The sequence below is a fragment of the Antedon bifida genome, chromosome 11 (genome assembly GCF_963402885.1).
Source record: "Antedon bifida chromosome 11, ecAntBifi1.1, whole genome shotgun sequence".
In the NCBI taxonomy this organism is placed as follows: domain Eukaryota; kingdom Metazoa; phylum Echinodermata; class Crinoidea; order Comatulida; family Antedonidae; genus Antedon; species Antedon bifida.
Genome location: NC_136236.1, coordinates 8,571,695 through 8,589,885, shown reverse-complemented (window position 1 = coordinate 8,589,885; position 18,191 = coordinate 8,571,695). Strand labels below are relative to the sequence as shown.

Genomic DNA, 18,191 nt, shown 5'->3' with positions numbered 1-18,191 from the left:
GTAATAGGGATAGAGATAATTTATTGAATGAATTTAACTATGTTTTATGTGGACATGTCATTATAAAATTAATGGTTGAATTTAGAATGATGACTGGAAGCAATGTTTACATTAATCTGTATGTATAAACTACACGATTATGATTTCTTTTGTCAGTAAAATTGCAAAATTAGGAAATCCACAGACAATTGATATAATTCGGTCTACGTTCAGAGCGTAAACACCTGCCATCAAAACCTTTATTTTAATTTATTTGTGTATTATTTATCATTGCATAACTAAAATGATTTTCTGAAATAACCTGTATGTAGAATTTCTTTATAGGACGGAAACACCCCGCTGCATGAATACATGCGTTCAAATAAACCTACCTTAGAAGTAGTAGACTATCTCACAAAGCAAGGTGCATCCGTAACAGCACAAAATAAGGTTATATAGGTCTAGAGATAATGTATATGATTACATCTATAACGTACGTATGATCTACACTGCAAATATATTTTTGAATCATTTTTTACCTTTAAACGTAGGAAGGTATTGTACTGTATGTTAATTATTATTAATTCTCTTGGTATAAATAATACATTTTAGCGACTTTTGATTAATTTGATTTAAAAATATTTATTTATTAAAAATATAACATTTTTTTTAGAAGGGAAGCAATGCTCTACATATACATCTAAGTGGTAGATATGTTAAACCTACGTTAGAAATAGTGACTTATCTCATTAAGCTTGGTGTATCTCTAACATTACAAAATAAGTTAATGCGCATAAGAGTGGGCCTATATTCCCGTGATCTATATTCTTGTGTAATTATCGGGTGGGACTCAAACACACCTCAGATCACGAGTGTGGTGTTGTTCATAACTCTATACCTGCATCAGAGTGGTTACACCAAGCAAATACAGTTGGACACCACTAACGTTCGTGGTACCGAGATTAAATCTCTAAATAGGAAATGAAAATATATATTTTTTTAATTATCCGCATCGTTTGTTTAATTTAATTTGTTACTGTATAAAATAAGTACGTGTGATTTATAATGAACTTGAGATAAAAGTGCCTTACGTACGTCTTCAATATTATGTAATAATATATCTTCATATCACATAGCATGAGGTAATAGGGATAGAGATAATTTAATACTAGATAAAAAAAAATAAATAAGATGGAAATAACACTGATGAATTAAGATATATTGACTTTACTTCTTGTTAGATATCATCTTTTTAAAGGACCATCACCTCTCTTAAGCGACCACTACATCTTTAATTAATTTAGTGACCACCACAGAACCACCACCTCTTGTAAGCGTCCATCTTTTTTAAAGGATCACCACACGTAAGAAAGGTGGTTCCTTACGATATAAGTGTCACATAATAGTTTAAAGGACATTGGAAACCATAATCAATTCAAATATACACTTAAACACATCTTCTGCATTGCAACTTACGATTTAATTAGGATTTGCTTGTTAATTAAGATTGTTGGTGTATGTTGTTTTTTTATGTCGGGAGTCTTTATGGAAACTCATATATCTCATATTATTGCATCTTGCATAACACTCAACATCTCCTGCCCACAATACTAATTTTCGAATAGATTCCAATATATTCATGGTATATGCTATTGTTATTTTTTACGTTTAATAATAAACTTTGTCATAATAATTTTTTTCTCTATAGGACGGAAACACCCCGCTGCATGAATACATGCGTTCAAATAAACCTACATTAGAAGTAGTAAACTATCTCAAGAAACAAGGTGCTTCAATGACAGCACAAAACAAGGTAATATAAGTCTAGAAATAATGTATATGATTACACCTATAACGTACGTATGATCTGCGCCGCAAATGGGTATTCATGTTTTCTGTTGTTACATTATGTAACACTATTTCATTTCATTTATTCGGTCTATTTCAATATATAAATAACAAAAAAAGTTATTTATAAGACTCATTATATTATGTCTATGACTTCTTCACAGAGTGGATACACACCGATCAATATTTATCTGGAGCGTGCTGATGTTAAATTTGAGATATGGTTCTGTCTGATAACCAATGGTGGATCACCAACATTAACAAAAGAGGTAATTCGACAAAAAATGTAAATTGAAATAGTATAGCATACTGGTAATAGTACACGTATGCTTAATGATAATTTTTTTTTTTTTGCTTCGTTTTTATTCATCATATTATTACCTTCAAATGTAAGAAGGTAATGTACTGTATGTTGTTTATTTATTATTAAAATGATGCAACTGCTCTTGGTATAATTAATACATTTTAGAACATTTCGATTAATTTGATTTAGTTAATCCATGTTGTATAATCCATCGAAGAAAAATATTTATTAAAAATATAACATTTTGTATTTTTTTAGGATGGAAGCAATGCTCTACATATACATCTAAGTGGTAGATATGTTAAACCTACGTTAGGAATAGTGACTAATCTCATTAAATTTGGTGTATCTCCAACATTACAGAATAAGGTAAAGTACATAAGAGTGGGCATATATTCCCGTGATCCTACATTGTGTAATTATCAGGTGGGACTCAAACACACCTCAGATCACGAGTGTGGTGTTGTTCATAACTTTATACCTGCACAAGAGTGGTTACATCAAGCAAATACAGTTGGACACCACTAACGTTCGTGGTACCGAGATTAAATCTCTAAATAGGAAATGAAAATATATATTTTTTTAATTATCCGCATCGTTTGTTTAATTTAATTTGTTACTGTATAAAATAAGTACGTGTGATTTATAATGAACTTGAGATAAAAGTGCCTTACGTACGTCTTCAATATTATGTAATAATATATCTTCATATCACATAGCATGAGGTAATAGGGATAGAGATAATTTAATACTAGATAAAAAAAAATAAATAAGATGGAAATAACACTGATGAATTAAGATATATTGACTTTACTTCTTGTTAGATATCATCTTTTTAAAGGACTATCACCTCTCTTAAGCGACCACTACATCTTTAATTAATTTAGTGACCACCACAGAACCACCACCTCTTGTAAGCGTCCATCTTTTTTAAAGGATCACAACACGTAAGAAAGGTGGTTGCTTACGATATATGTGTCACATAATAGTTTAAAGGACATTGGAAACCATAATCAATTCAAATATACACTTAAACACATCTTCTGCATTGCAACTTACGATTTAATTAGGATTTGCTTGTTAATTAAGATTGTTGGTGTATGTTGTTTTTTTATGTCGGGAGTCTTTATGGAAACTCATATATCTCATATTATTGCATCTTGCATAACACTCAACATCTCCTGCCCACAATACTAATTTTCGAATAGATTCCAATATATTCATGGTATATGCTATTGTTATTTTTTACGTTTAATAATAAACTTTGTCATAATAATTTTTTTCTCTATAGGACGGAAACACCCCACTGCATGAATACATGCGTTCAAATAAACCTACCTTAGAAGTAGTAAACTATCTCAAGAAACAAGGTGCTTCAATGACAGCACAAAACAAGGTAATATAAGTCTAGAAATAATGTATATGATTACACCTATAACGTACGTATGATCTGCGCCGCAAATGGGTATTCATGTTTTCTGTTGTTACATTATGTAACACTATTTCATTTCATTTATTCGGTCTATTTCAATATATAAATAACAAAAAAAGTTATTTATAAGACTCATTATATTATGTCTATGACTTCTTCACAGAGTGGATACACACCGATCAATATTTATCTGGAGCGTGCTGATGTTAAATTTGAGATATGGTTCTGTCTGATAACCAATGGTGGATCACCAACATTAACAAAAGAGGTAATTCGACAAAAAATGTAAATTGAAATAGTATAGCATACTGGTAATAGTACACGTATGCTTAATGATAATTTTTTTTTTTTGCTTCGTTTTTATTCATCATATTATTACCTTCAAATGTAAGAAGGTAATGTACTGTATGTTGTTTATTTATTATTAAAATGATGCAACTGCTCTTGGTATAATAATACATTTTAGAACATTTCGATTAATTTGATTTAGTTAATCCATGTTGTATAATCCATCGAAGAAAAATATTTATTAAAAATATAACATTTTGTATTTTTTTAGGATGGAAGCAATGCTCTACATATACATCTAAGTGGTAGATATGTTAAACCTACGTTAGGAATAGTGACTAATCTCATTAAATTTGGTGTATCTCCAACATTACAGAATAAGGTAAAGTACATAAGAGTGGGCATATATTCCCGTGATCCTACATTGTGTAATTATCAGGTGGGACTCAAACACACCTCAGATCAAGAGTGTGGTGTTGTTCATAACTCTATACCTGCACAAGAGTGGTTACATCAAGCAAATACAGTTGGACACCACTAACGTTCGTGGTACCGAGATTAAATCTCTAAATAGGAAATGAAAATATATATTTTTTTAATTATCCGCATCGTTTGTTTAATTTAATTTGTTACTGTATAAAATAAGTACGTGTGATTTATAATGAACTTGAGATAAAAGTGCCTTACGTACGTCTTCAATATTATGTAATAATATATCTTCATATCACATAGCATGAGGTAATAGGGATAGAGATAATTTAATACTAGATAAAAAAAAATAAATAAGATGGAAATAACACTGATGAATTAAGATATATTGACTTTACTTCTTGTTAGATATCATCTTTTTAAAGGACCATCACCTCTCTTAAGCGACCACTACATCTTTAATTAATTTAGTGACCACCACAGAACCACCACCTCTTGTAAGCGTCCATCTTTTTTAAAGGATCACCACACGTAAGAAAGGTGGTTGCTTACGATATAAGTGTCACATAATAGTTTAAAGGACATTGGAAACCATAATCAATTCAAATATACACTTAAACACATCTTCTGCATTGCAACTTATGATTTAATTAAGATATGCTTGTTCATTAAGATGGTTGGTGTATGTTGTTTTTATTATGTCGGGAGTCCTTATGGCAACAAATTCTAGAGCTTATAGAGTTATCATCTTGCTCTCATCCTGTCATTTTATTATATGTATTTGTAATACAGTATTGATGAATGAACAACAAATATAAAACAAACAAACGTTCTGCCATTCCTTTTAATGGTATGATTAAAAAGTATGAGTATTCCTGTATCTGAAGTGTTTTGTAAACACAATATTATGTCTTATACTATTCATATTGCATCAGCCACAAAACAACAACAATCAATCATGTTATCAGTTGTGTCTAACAATAAGAATAATAATCCTTATATTTTTTGTTTATGATTTATTCACAGAATGGATACACACCGATAAATATTTATCTGGAGCGTGATGATGTTAAATTAGAGATATTGTACTGTCTGATAACCAATGGTGAATCATCAACATTGCCAAAAGAGGTAATTTGACAAAAATGTTAAATTGCAATAGTATGATAAACTGGTAATAGTATGCTTAATGATAATTATTACGTTTTGCTTCGTTTTTTACCTTTAAACGTAAGTAGGTAATGTACTGTATGTTAATTATTATAAACATGATGCAACTTCTCTTGGTATAAATAATACATTTTAGCGACTTTCGATTAATTTAATTTAAAAATATTTATTTATTAAAAATATAAATTTTTTTATTTTATAGGAAGGAAGCAATGCTCTACATATACATCTAAGTGGTAGATATGTTAAACCTACGTTAGGAATAGTGACTCATCTTATTAAACTTGGTGTATCTCCAACATTACAGAATAAGGTAAAGTACATAAGAGTGGGCATATACTCCCGTGATCTAACGGGTGGGACTCAAAAACACCCCAGATCACTAGTGTTGTGTTCATAACTCTATACTTGCATCAGAGTGGTTACAGCAATCAAATACAGTTGGACACCACTAACATTCGTGGTACCGAGATTAAATCTCTAAATAGGAAATGAAAATATATATTTTTTTAATTATCCGCATCCTTTGTTTAATTTAATTTTTTATTGTATAAAATAAGTACGTATGATTTATAATGAACTTGAGAGAAAAGTGCCCTACGTAAGTAAAGTAGTAAAGTCGAAACCTAAGCTAATGTTAACGGCCTTGGTGTACATCTCCATTTCCTTAGCGTTTGGGCCAGGCTCCACTAAGTGTGTATGTTTGCGGGGTACGCCACTCCTCCCGAGTCTGATTTACCTTCCCAGTACTTTTAACATACCGGTACCCATTTATATCACCTGGGTTGGGAGAAACAATGTGGATAAAGAATCTTGCTCAAGGACTCAACACCGCAGTGACCGGGCCGCAATATTTCTTCTCGTACATAAGTTGAGGACCCCTTATGAAACGTCACAAAATAAACATCAATATTCATTGGTCATATCCATAAGGTGTGACGTAAGAATTGAGCTAACTACAATTCGCTAATGTAAACGATTTCTGTCGAGCCGTCTGTGTAGTCGAGTGGATACGACTATGGACTTTACATGTCCATGTATGAGGTTCGACTCCCATGAGCTTACTAGTTTTACTTTATAGTGAGAGAGATTATTTGGAGGGTTAGGTTTAGTTATATTTAGGAAGTAGTTTGGTTATTTTTCACATGGGGTCCCCAACTTATATACGAAAAAAAATCGCGGGCCGGGCTTGAACTGGCAAACTCTTGATTGCAGGTTCAATGCTCTAACCACTGCGCCACAGTGCTCCACTAAGTGCTGCCTTATGTACGTCTTCATTATTATGTAATATTACATCTTCATATCACATAGCATAAGGTAATAGGGATAGAGATAATTTATTGAATGAATTTAACTATGTTTTATGTGGACATGTCATTATAAAATTAATGGTTGAATTTAGAATGATGACTGGAAGCAATGTTTACATTAATCTGTATGTATAAACTACACGATTATGATTTCTTTTGTCAGTAAAATTGCAAAATTAGGGAATCCACAGACAATTGATATAATTCGGTCTAAGTTCAGAGCGTAAGCACCTGCCAGCAAAACCTTTATTTTAATTTATTTGTGTATTATTTATCATTGCATAACTAAAATGATTTTCTGAAATAACCTGTATGTAGAATTTCTTTATAGGACGGAAACACCCCGCTGCATGAATACATGCGTTCAAATAAACCTACCTTAGAAGTAGTAGACTATCTCACAAAGCAAGGTGCATCCGTAACAGCACAAAATAAGGTTATATAGGTCTAGAGATAATGTATATGATTACATCTATAACGTACGTATGATCTACACCGCAAATATATTTTTGAATCATTTTTTACCTTTAAACGTAGGAAGGTATTGTACTGTATGTTAATTATTATTAATTCTCTTGGTATAAATAATACATTTTAGCGACTTTTGATTAATTTGATTTAAAAATATTTATTTATTAAAAATATAACATTTTTTTTAGAATGAAGCAATGCTCTACATATACATCTAAGTGGTAGATATGTTAAACCTACGTTAGAAATAGTGACTTATCTCATTAAGCTTGGTGTATCTCTAACATTACAAAATAAGTTAATGCGCATAAGAGTGAGCCTATATTCCCGTGATCTATATTCTTGTGTATTTATCGGGTGGCACTCAAACACACCTCAGATCACGAGTATGGTGTTGTTCATAACTCTATACCTGCACAAGAGTGGTTACAGCAAGCAAATACAGTTGGACACCACTAACGTTCGTGGTACCGAGATTAAATCTCTAAATAGGAAATGAAAATATATATTTTTTAAATTATCCGCATCCTTTGTTTAATTTAATTTGTATAAAATAAATACGTCAGTGATTTATAATGAACTTGAGAGAAAAGTGCCTTACGTACGTCTTCAATATTATGTAATAAAATTAGTGACCACCACTTTTAAAGAACCACCACCTCTTGTAAGCGTCCATCTCTTTTAAAGGATCACCACACGTAAGAAAGGTGGTTGCTTACGATATAAGTGTCACATAATATAGTTTAAAGGACATTGGAAACCATAATCAATTCAAATATACACATAAACACATCTACTGCATTGCAACTTATGATTTCATTAAGATTTGCTTGTTAATTAAGATTGTTGGTGTATGTTGTTTTTATTATGTCGGGAGTCCTTATGGCAACAAATTCTAGAGCTTATAGAGTTATCATCTTGCTCTCATCCTGTCATTTTATTATATGTATTTGTAATACAGTATTGATGAATGAACAACAAATATAAAACAAACAAACGTTCTGCCATTCTTTTTAATGGTATGATTAAAAAGTATGAGTATTCCTGTATCTGAAGTGTTTTGTAAACACAATATTATGTCTTATACTATTCATATTGCATCAGCCACAAAACAACAACAATTAATCATGTTATCAGTTGTGTCTAACAATAAGAATAATAATCCTTATATTTTTTGTTTATGATTTATTCACAGAATGGATACACACCGATAAATATTTATCTGGAGCGTGATGATGTTAAATTAGAGATATTGTACTGTCTGATAACCAATGGTGAATCATCAACATTGCCAAAAGAGGTAATTTGACAAAAATGTTAAATTCAATAGTATGATAAACTGGTAATAGTATGCTTAATGATCATTATTACGTTATGCTTCGTTTTTTACCTTTAAACGTAAGTAGGTAATGTACTGTATGTTAATTATTATAAACATGATGCAACTTCTCTTGGTATAAATAATACATTTTAGCGACTTTCGATTAATTTAATTTAAAAATATTTATTTATTAAAAATATAAAATTTTTTATTTTATAGGAAGGAAGCAATGCTCTACATATACATCTAAGTGGTAGATATGTTAAACCTACGTTAGGAATAGTGACTCATCTTATTAAACTTGGTGTATCTCCAACATTACAGAATAAGGTAAAGTACATAAGAGTGGGCATATACTCCCGTGATCTAACGGGTGGGACTCAAAAACACCCCAGATCACTAGTGTTGTGTTCATAACTCTATACTTGCATCAGAGTGGTTACAGCAATCAAATACAGTTGGACACCACTAACATTCGTGGTACCGAGATTAAATCTCTAAATAGGAAATGAAAATATATATTTTTTTAATTATCCGCATCCTTTGTTTAATTTAATTTTTTATTGTATAAAATAAGTACGTATGATTTATAATGAACTTGAGAGAAAAGTGCCCTACGTAAGTAAAGTAGTAAAGTCGAAACCTAAGCTAATGTTAACGGCCTTGGTGTACATCTCCATTTCCTTAGCGTTTGGGCCAGGCTCCACTAAGTGTGTATGTTTGCGGGGTACGCCACTCCTCCCGAGTCTGATTTACCTTCCCAGTACTTTTAACATACCGGTACCCATTTATATCACCTGGGTTGGGAGAAACAATGTGGATAAAGAATCTTGCTCAAGGACTCAACACCGCAGTGACCGGGCCGCAATATTTCTTCTCGTACATAAGTTGAGGACCCCTTATGAAACGTCACAAAATAAACATCAATATTCATTGGTCATATCCATAAGGTGTGACGTAAGAATTGAGCTAACTACAATTCGCTAATGTAAACGATTTCTGTCGAGCCGTCTGTGTAGTCGAGTGGATACGACTATGGACTTTACATGTCCATGTATGAGGTTCGACTCCCATGAGCTTACTAGTTTTACTTTATAGTGAGAGAGATTATTTGGAGGGTTAGGTTTAGTTATATTTAGGAAGTAGTTTGGTTATTTTTCACATGGGGTCCCCAACTTATATACGAAAAAAAATCGCGGGCCGGGCTTGAACTGGCAAACTCTTGATTGCAGGTTCAATGCTCTAACCACTGCGCCACAGTGCTCCACTAAGTGCTGCCTTATGCACGTCTTCATTATTATGTAATATTACATCTTCATATCACATAGCATAAGGTAATAGGGATAGAGATAATTTATTGAATGAATTTAACTATGTTTTATGTGGACATGTCATTATAAAATTAATGGTTGAATTTAGAATGATGACTGGAAGCAATGTTTACATTAATCTGTATGTATAAACTACACGATTATGATTTCTTTTGTCAGTAAAATTGCAAAATTAGGGAATCCACAGACAATTGATATAATTCGGTCTAAGTTCAGAGCGTAAGCACCTGCCAGCAAAACCTTTATTTTAATTTATTTGTGTATTATTTATCATTGCATAACTAAAATGATTTTCTGAAATAACCTGTATGTAGAATTTCTTTATAGGACGGAAACACCCCGCTGCATGAATACATGCGTTCAAATAAAACCTACCTTAGAAGTAGTAGACTATCTCACAAAGCAAGGTGCATCCGTAACAGCACAAAATAAGGTTATATAGGTCTAGAGATAATGTATATGATTACATCTATAACGTACGTATGATCTACACCGCAAATATATTTTTGAATCATTTTTTACCTTTAAACGTAGGAAGGTATTGTACTGTATGTTAATTATTATTAATTCTCTTGGTATAAATAATACATTTTAGCGACTTTTGAATAATTTGATTTAAAAATATTTATTTATTAAAAATATAACATTTTTTTAGAAGGGAAGCAATGCTCTACATATACATCTAAGTGGTAGATATGTTAAACCTACGTTAGAAATAGTGACTTATCTCATTAAGCTTGGTGTATCTCTAACATTACAAAATAAGTTAATGCGCATAAGAGTGGGCCTATATTCCCGTGATCTATATTCTTGTGTATTTATCGGGTGGCACTCAAACACACCTCAGATCACGAGTATGGTGTTGTTCATAACTCTATACCTGCACAAGAGTGGTTACAGCAAGCAAATACAGTTGGACACCACTAACGTTCGTGGTACCGAGATTAAATCTCTAAATAGGAAATGAAAATATATATTTTTTAAATTATCCGCATCCTTTGTTTAATTTAATTTGTATAAAATAAATACGTGTGATTTATAATGAACTTGAGAGAAAAGTGCCTTACGTACGTCTTCAATATTATGTAATAAAATTAGTGACCACCACTTTTAAAGAACCACCACCTCTTGTAAGCGTCCATCTCTTTTAAAGGATCACCACACGTAAGAAAGGTGGTTGCCTACGATATAATGTGTCACATAATAGTTTAAAGGACATTGGAAATCATAATCAATTCAAATATACACTTAAACACATCTTCTGCATTGCAACTTATGATTTAATTAGGATTTGCTTGTTAATTAAGATTGTTGGTGTATGTTATTTTTTTATGTCGGGAGTCCTTATGGAAACAAGCTCTAGAGCTTATAGAGTTATCATCTTGCTCTCATCGTGTCATTTTATTATATGTATTTGTAATACAGTATTGATGAATGAGAAACAAATATAAAACAAACAAACGTTCTGCCATTCCTTATAATTGTATGAGTAAAAAGTATGAGTATTCCTGTATCTGAAGTGTTTTGTAAACACAATGATGTCTTATAATATTCATGTTGCATCAGCCACAAAACAACAACAACCAATCATGTTATCAGTTGTGTCTAACAATAAGAATAAGAATCCTTATAATTTTATGTTTATGATTTATTCACAGAATGGATACACACCGATAAATATTTATCTGGAGCGTGATGATGTTAAATTAGAGATAGTGTACTGTCTGATAACCAATGGTGTATCACCAACATTACCAAAAGAGGTAATTTGACAAACATTTTAAATTGCAATAGTATATCATACTGGTAATAGTATGCTTAATAATAATTATTATGTTTTGCTTCGTTTTTTTACCTTCACACGTAAGAAGGTATTGTACTATATGTTAATTTTTATAAACATGATGCAACTTCTCTTGTTATAAATAATACATTTTAGCGACTTTCGATTAATTTGATTTAAAAATATTTATTTATTAAAAATATACAATTTTTTATTTTTTAGAAAGGACGCAATGCTCTACATATACATCTAAGTGGTAGATATGTTAAACCTACGTTAGAAATAGTGTCTAATCTTATTAAACTTGGTGTATCTCCAACATTACAGAATAAGGTGAAGTACATAAGAGTGGGCATAAATTCCCGTGATCTAACATTGTGTAATTATCGGGTGGGACTCAAACACACCTCAGATCACGAGTATGGTGTTGTTCATAACTCTATACCTGCACAAGAGTGGTTACAGCAAGCAAATGCAGTTGGACACCACTAACGTTCGTGGTACCGAGATTAAATCTCTAAATAGGAAATGAAAATATATATTTTTTTAATTATCCGCATCCTTTGTTAAATTGAATCGGCAACCTCTTGATTGCAAGTCCAATGCTCTAACCACTGCGCCACAGTGCTCCACTAAGTGCTGCCTTACGTACGTCTTCATTATTATGTAATATTACATCTTCATCACATAGCATAAGGTAATAGGGATAGAGATAATTTATTGAATAAATTATCAATTTAACTATGTTTTATGTGGACATGTCATTATAAAATGGTTGAATTTAGAATGATGACTGGAAGCAATGTTCACATTAATCTGTATGTATAAACTACACGATTATGATTTCTTTTGTCAGTAAAATTTCAAAATTAGGGAATCCACAGACAATTGATATAATTCGGTCTGCGTTCAGAGCATAAGCACCAGCAAAACCTTTTATTTTAATTTATTTGTGTATTATTTATCATTGCATAACTAAAACGATTTTCTACAATAACCTGTATGTATAATTTCTTTATAGGACGGAAACACCCCGCTGCATGAATACATGCGTTCAAATAAACCTACCTTAGAAGTAGTAAACTATCTCAGGAAACAAGGTGCTTCAATAACAGCACTAAATAAGGTAATATAGGGTTACAGATAAGTTATTATGATTACACATATAACGTACGTATGATCTGCACCGCAACAATATCTTATCCACTTTATTTTATATCATTACAATTGATTAAGTTATTTATAATTACTTGCTGCAATAATTATTAATTAGTAGTAATTAAACAAGATCCTACAGTTATTGTGAGATTGGTATATTGACTATGTTTTATGTGGACATGTCATTATAAGAGAGCTGAATTTAGAATCATGACAGAAAGCAATGTTTACGTTAACCTGTATGCATAAACTACACGATTATGAATTCTTTTATGATTCTATAAAATTACAATATAAGAGACATTGATATAATTCGGTCTACGTTCACAGGATATGCACAAGAAAAACGTTTTATTTCAATTTCTTTGTGTGTTTTTTGTTTATCATTATCTAATCTAACTATAATTATTTGCTGCAATACACTGTTTGTATAAACTTCATGATTATAATTTCTTGAAAGGACGGGAACACCCCGCTGCATGAACACATGCGTTCAAATAAACCTACCTTAGAAGTAGTAAACTATCTCACGAAGCAAGGTGCATCCGTAAAAGCACTAAATAAGGTAATATATGGCTACAGATAAGTTCCTAACGTCGGCAAAAGTATGTTTATTTATCTATTTTTAACCCTATTTAAAAATGTAATGTTTTGGTGTGATGTAACTTACAACAATGGCATCAAAATAATCAATAAGGATACGAATGAATTATGACTGGAAGAACACGCCGCGGAATGTTCAAACGTTTCTATTCCAGTACGAATACTACTTTCAATTACAACTATCTCATATTATTGCATCTTGCATAACACTCAACATCTCCTTCCCACAATACTAATTTTCGAATAGATTCCAATATATTCATGGTATGTGCTACTGTTATTTTTTAAGTTTAATAATAAACTTGGTCATAATAATTTTTTTCTCTATAGGACGGAAACACCCCGCTGCATGAATACATGCGTTCAAATAAACCTACCTTAGAAGTAGTAAACTATCTCAGGAAACAAGGTGCTTCAATAACAGCACAAAACAAGGTAATATAAGTCTAGAAATAATTTATATGATTACACCTATAACGTACGTATGATCTGCGCCGCAAATATATTTTATCTACTTTATTTCATATCATATTACAATTGATTGAGTTATTTAGAATTACTTGCTGCAATAATTATTTAGTAGTAATTAAACAAGATCCTACAGTTATTGTGAGATTGGTATATTGACTATGTTTTATATGTGGACATGTCATTATAAAAGAGTTGAATTTAGAATCATGACAGAAAGCAATGTTCACGTTAACATGTATGCATAAACTACACGATTATGATTTCTTTTATGATTCTGTAAAATTACAATATAAGAGACAATTTATTTAATTCGGTCTACGTTCACAGGATATGCACAAGAAAAACGTTTTATTTTAATTTCTTTCTGTATTATTTATCATTATCTAACTATAATTATTTGCTGCAATACATTGTTTGTATAAGCTTCCACCTCATTATTTAAAATTTTTTTAAAGGACGGTAACACCCTGCTGCATGAATACATGCGTGCGAAAAAACCTATCTTAGAAGTAGTATAGTAAACTATCTCACGAAGCAAGGTGCATCCGTAACAGCACTAATTATCTCATATTGCATCTTGATTAACACTCAACATCTCCTTACCACAATACTAATTTTCGTATAGATTCCAATAATATTCATGGTATGTGGTACTGATATTGTTTACGTTTAATATTCCTTTTATAAAACGGCCACATAAACATACACACTCCTGTAGTGAATTTTCGTATCTCCCTTTATGTCATTTAAATCGGAATAGTCATGAAGAAAGGAATGTATTGGGTATGTTGTAAATATACATGATTTGCAATATTGTAATAAATACTACTGGATACGAAATTGTTTGTTAGTTAGTGTAAATATGAACCGTGCTTCATTATAGACATCTGTAAGTACAAGATGTTTAGAAGTATACTATGTTTTCTATATGTATATTTTTTGTTTTTTATTTATTTTAATTTAGATATTTTTGGGTTAGTGATTTCTTTTAATGAATACATTAAAATCAATATTTGAATTTCAGAGAAGGGTTTACAATTACTATGAAATAGTGTACTTTGTACTGTGGCACGGCATTTTCTTAGAAGGTCTATGCTTAATTTAGAATTGACTTATATTATGATTTGTCTATAATAATGTTCATTTTGATTTTGCTTGTTGTTGCACTCACTTACTACAATTGGGGTTTTATATCTGTCTGATTCCATAGACATATTTGTTCCTTTGATTTCTAAATCGGTTTATAAACAAATATTTCTACTATTAGCAATACTTAAAACACTTTCATGTTTATAGAAAGGAAAAACAGCAGTATCTGTTTTAGAAGAAAATACGCAGATAGAAAAAATAACAAAAATCAAGATTGTATTGTATTTTGACAGTAAGCTATTTTTATTAAAGTTTTTAACATGAAAACGACAATGTTAGTAACATATATTTGAATTCTGAAACAAATGCTATTCATAATGTTTACATAAAACCATTAATTTGAATATATGTATGTTATGCGTATTTTTTATACTTTAATATTAGAATTGTTGGTTCCTCCTGAAATATTTGCCAGGGGTAAACTGGCTATAAAACTATATAAAAATGAACTTAAAGATGGTAAAATTGCAGTTGTAAATTCGAGATGTATGTTTCTTGGGAAGGAAGGTGCTGGTAAGACTAGCTGTGTAAAGGCCATGCTTAAAGAAAGGTAACTAATTGCAAATTATTTACGTATACATATACATTTTAGTATTGAAATAATTATCAGTGTATTTTTAATTATATATTTGATGTAGATACTAATACTAATTTAACCATTTTACCTCACCATACGTTGTTAAAATAGATTCAATCCAGACGAACCATCGACAGACGGTATCGTTACACGGACAGTGTTTCAATCAAATAGTAAGAGCGAATGGAAGAGGATTGAAGATGAACACGACGGTAAGATGTGTGTAACTACCTGTAGAGTAGAAAATCGAGTTTCTGCCGTCATGTGATGCCAAGCGAAACGTGGAATTAATATCTGTAATTGTAGTACTGACAAGTAGAGTTTTTTGTATACTCTTACTCTAGAGTTGTGGCTTAACTTAATTTTGTAGACCTATACTTATTAGAGGAATTACCAAGAATGTACCAAGAATAGGCACGATGTTATATGTAATGTTTAAAATAATTGTATTACACATTGATACAGATTAAATGAAATTCAGTGTTTCCCATAAACTCCAACCAGCATAATTATTTGTATACATATTGTTTTAACCAATTGCTATTTTTGTACAGATGCCGAGCTAACCAGGAAAATGCGTGAACATGTAATAAAACAAAGGGTTGATAAGGAGTTAGGTATGTAATTATAATATAAAGTTTTTTAACAATTGAAATAAATCATTTATCCTTCATATTTTTTAAACGGAACTATTATACAAATAATGAATGTTTATTAGTGTAATCATGGATTAAAGAATAGAAGGATATGCATCGACGTGAGATCAAGGGTTCCTTGACTCTCGCCGACAGACCGCGGATCGCTCACAATGTTACAGTTTAATTAACCGCATGGTAACAACGAAACGGTCGCGTGCCTAATATATTGTTTACTGCACATGTGCAACGACATTTAACCTTGTTGGCTACGCTTATTTCGCGCGTTCTTTGGTGGCATGATGTTTTAGCGCTAGCAACAATGGTGACGAACACTTTATACGACGACGAATTTAGTTATAGCCTTTCTGATACCAAATAAAAACAATACTATATATATATATATATATATATATATATAAACACAATAGGCAAAGAACATTAATTCTAAACCGCCCCAACCGAGACTCGAACTCGGACCGCCTGCTTGATATGCAGATGTCCTAACCATTAGACCACTGGGGCTTTCATGGTATTGTTCGAACTCGATTGGATAACGACTCTTTAACATTCTCGGCGTGGTACGGCGGAACAGCACTAGTCCTCAGTTGTACGCACGCGCAACAGAGATCAAATTGATACGCCCTCATCTTTCAGTATTTTTATTCAGGCACAGAACATTAATTCTAAACCACCCGGTGATATACTGAAATTTAATTTATTAATTTGAAACGATAAAGATTAGGAAATCTGTGAGAATGAGAAAAAGTCGCCCCAACCGAGACTCGAACTCGGACCGCCTGCTTGATATATATATATATATATATATATATATATATATATATATTGGCTTAGAATTGTATATGCTATAATTATAATTAGTATAGGTTTCTGCCGCGATTGATCTACGCTAATGTTTTTATGACATTAAAGTAGCATTTTATGACCTGTAGTAGCCCTACATCTAAGACAATAACTATTTGTTGTCTCAGCCTACATGTAAAATTACAAAATTATCAAGGATACTACAGTAGGCCTAGGCCTTCTAGTCTTACTAGTAAACCATATGATTTGCCGACATTGATACTGCCTAGGTAGGCCTAGGCTAATCTTAAGTGTAGTAGATACAACGTGTAATCATGATCTATATACTCACCGTTGTCTTACTTCTTGTGTGAATAATAATAGGTACTAATAATTAATTCGTGATTAAGTTTGCCCTGCGTGTACTTTTCAAAACGACCGCTAGGTAACGTATCGCAACTATACATAGCCAGCCAATCCCGGATCAGGGATCGCTGTTTTCATTCAATTAGGCCCGGTGATGTGGATGACCTAACCACTAGCCAATCACCAGGCACTACAATTTAAATATAATCACATCGATAATTAAGGAGATTTATGAAGAAACCACTGCTTAGCCATATATTAAAAACACGATTGTTGTATGTGTGAACACCGGCCACGCTAACAACATACATGGTCAAATGCATAATTTAATATTCTATAGATTAACGCAATTTTTAATGACAGAAGATGGCAGACAAATAATGATAATTCAAATATAAAAATTGCATATTTTATTAATATTACTAACTACTTAGTCGTAAGAAAGTTAACTTTTCGTAGTCCGATTGTGATGAAACTAAAACAGAATTGTTCAGCAATATATTTTTGTTGTCAATTAATCATCGACGCAGACATGTCAATAGAACATTCAGACTGCGCATACGATTTCTACATGATTACGTTTTGGTCTCAAAAAATGTAACAGTTGATTCGCAGCGTTCTGGTTTTTTAGTCTTAAGGTCAAAGAGAAAAACTCACTACAAAGAATTGTTAACTTAAGTTCTAAATTAATAGGTTGTCAACTTCGTAGCTTATCTTCTTTCTGTGACATGCAAACTCTAGAAAAAAGTAGAGCTATTCTAA

General features: G+C 31.6%; 2 protein-coding genes across 2 annotated transcripts in view; both read left to right on the top strand.

The window, feature by feature from the left end:
* LOC144856255 (uncharacterized) overlaps window positions 1–18,191 on the top strand; it is a 112,701-nt gene that overhangs the window by 22,027 nt on the left and 72,483 nt on the right. The gene's annotated exons all lie outside the window — the stretch shown is intronic.
* The window catches only part of LOC144856109 (uncharacterized), a 37,046-nt gene that overhangs the window by 6,106 nt on the left and 12,749 nt on the right, over window positions 1–18,191 (top strand). The window contains exons 8-26 of the mRNA XM_078714079.1: window positions 1,688–1,792; window positions 1,992–2,096; window positions 2,390–2,500; window positions 3,423–3,527; window positions 3,727–3,831; window positions 4,123–4,233; window positions 5,307–5,411; window positions 5,653–5,763; window positions 8,427–8,531; window positions 8,772–8,882; window positions 11,542–11,646; window positions 11,889–11,999; window positions 12,688–12,792; window positions 13,285–13,389; window positions 13,758–13,862; window positions 15,195–15,279; window positions 15,432–15,597; window positions 15,736–15,836; window positions 16,179–16,241. Of these exons, the coding sequence (XP_078570205.1) occupies window positions 1,688–1,792; window positions 1,992–2,096; window positions 2,390–2,500; window positions 3,423–3,527; window positions 3,727–3,831; window positions 4,123–4,233; window positions 5,307–5,411; window positions 5,653–5,763; window positions 8,427–8,531; window positions 8,772–8,882; window positions 11,542–11,646; window positions 11,889–11,999; window positions 12,688–12,792; window positions 13,285–13,389; window positions 13,758–13,862; window positions 15,195–15,279; window positions 15,432–15,597; window positions 15,736–15,836; window positions 16,179–16,241 (2,020 nt within the window). The remainder of the gene's footprint in view (window positions 1–1,687; window positions 1,793–1,991; window positions 2,097–2,389; window positions 2,501–3,422; window positions 3,528–3,726; window positions 3,832–4,122; window positions 4,234–5,306; window positions 5,412–5,652; window positions 5,764–8,426; window positions 8,532–8,771; window positions 8,883–11,541; window positions 11,647–11,888; window positions 12,000–12,687; window positions 12,793–13,284; window positions 13,390–13,757; window positions 13,863–15,194; window positions 15,280–15,431; window positions 15,598–15,735; window positions 15,837–16,178; window positions 16,242–18,191) is intronic.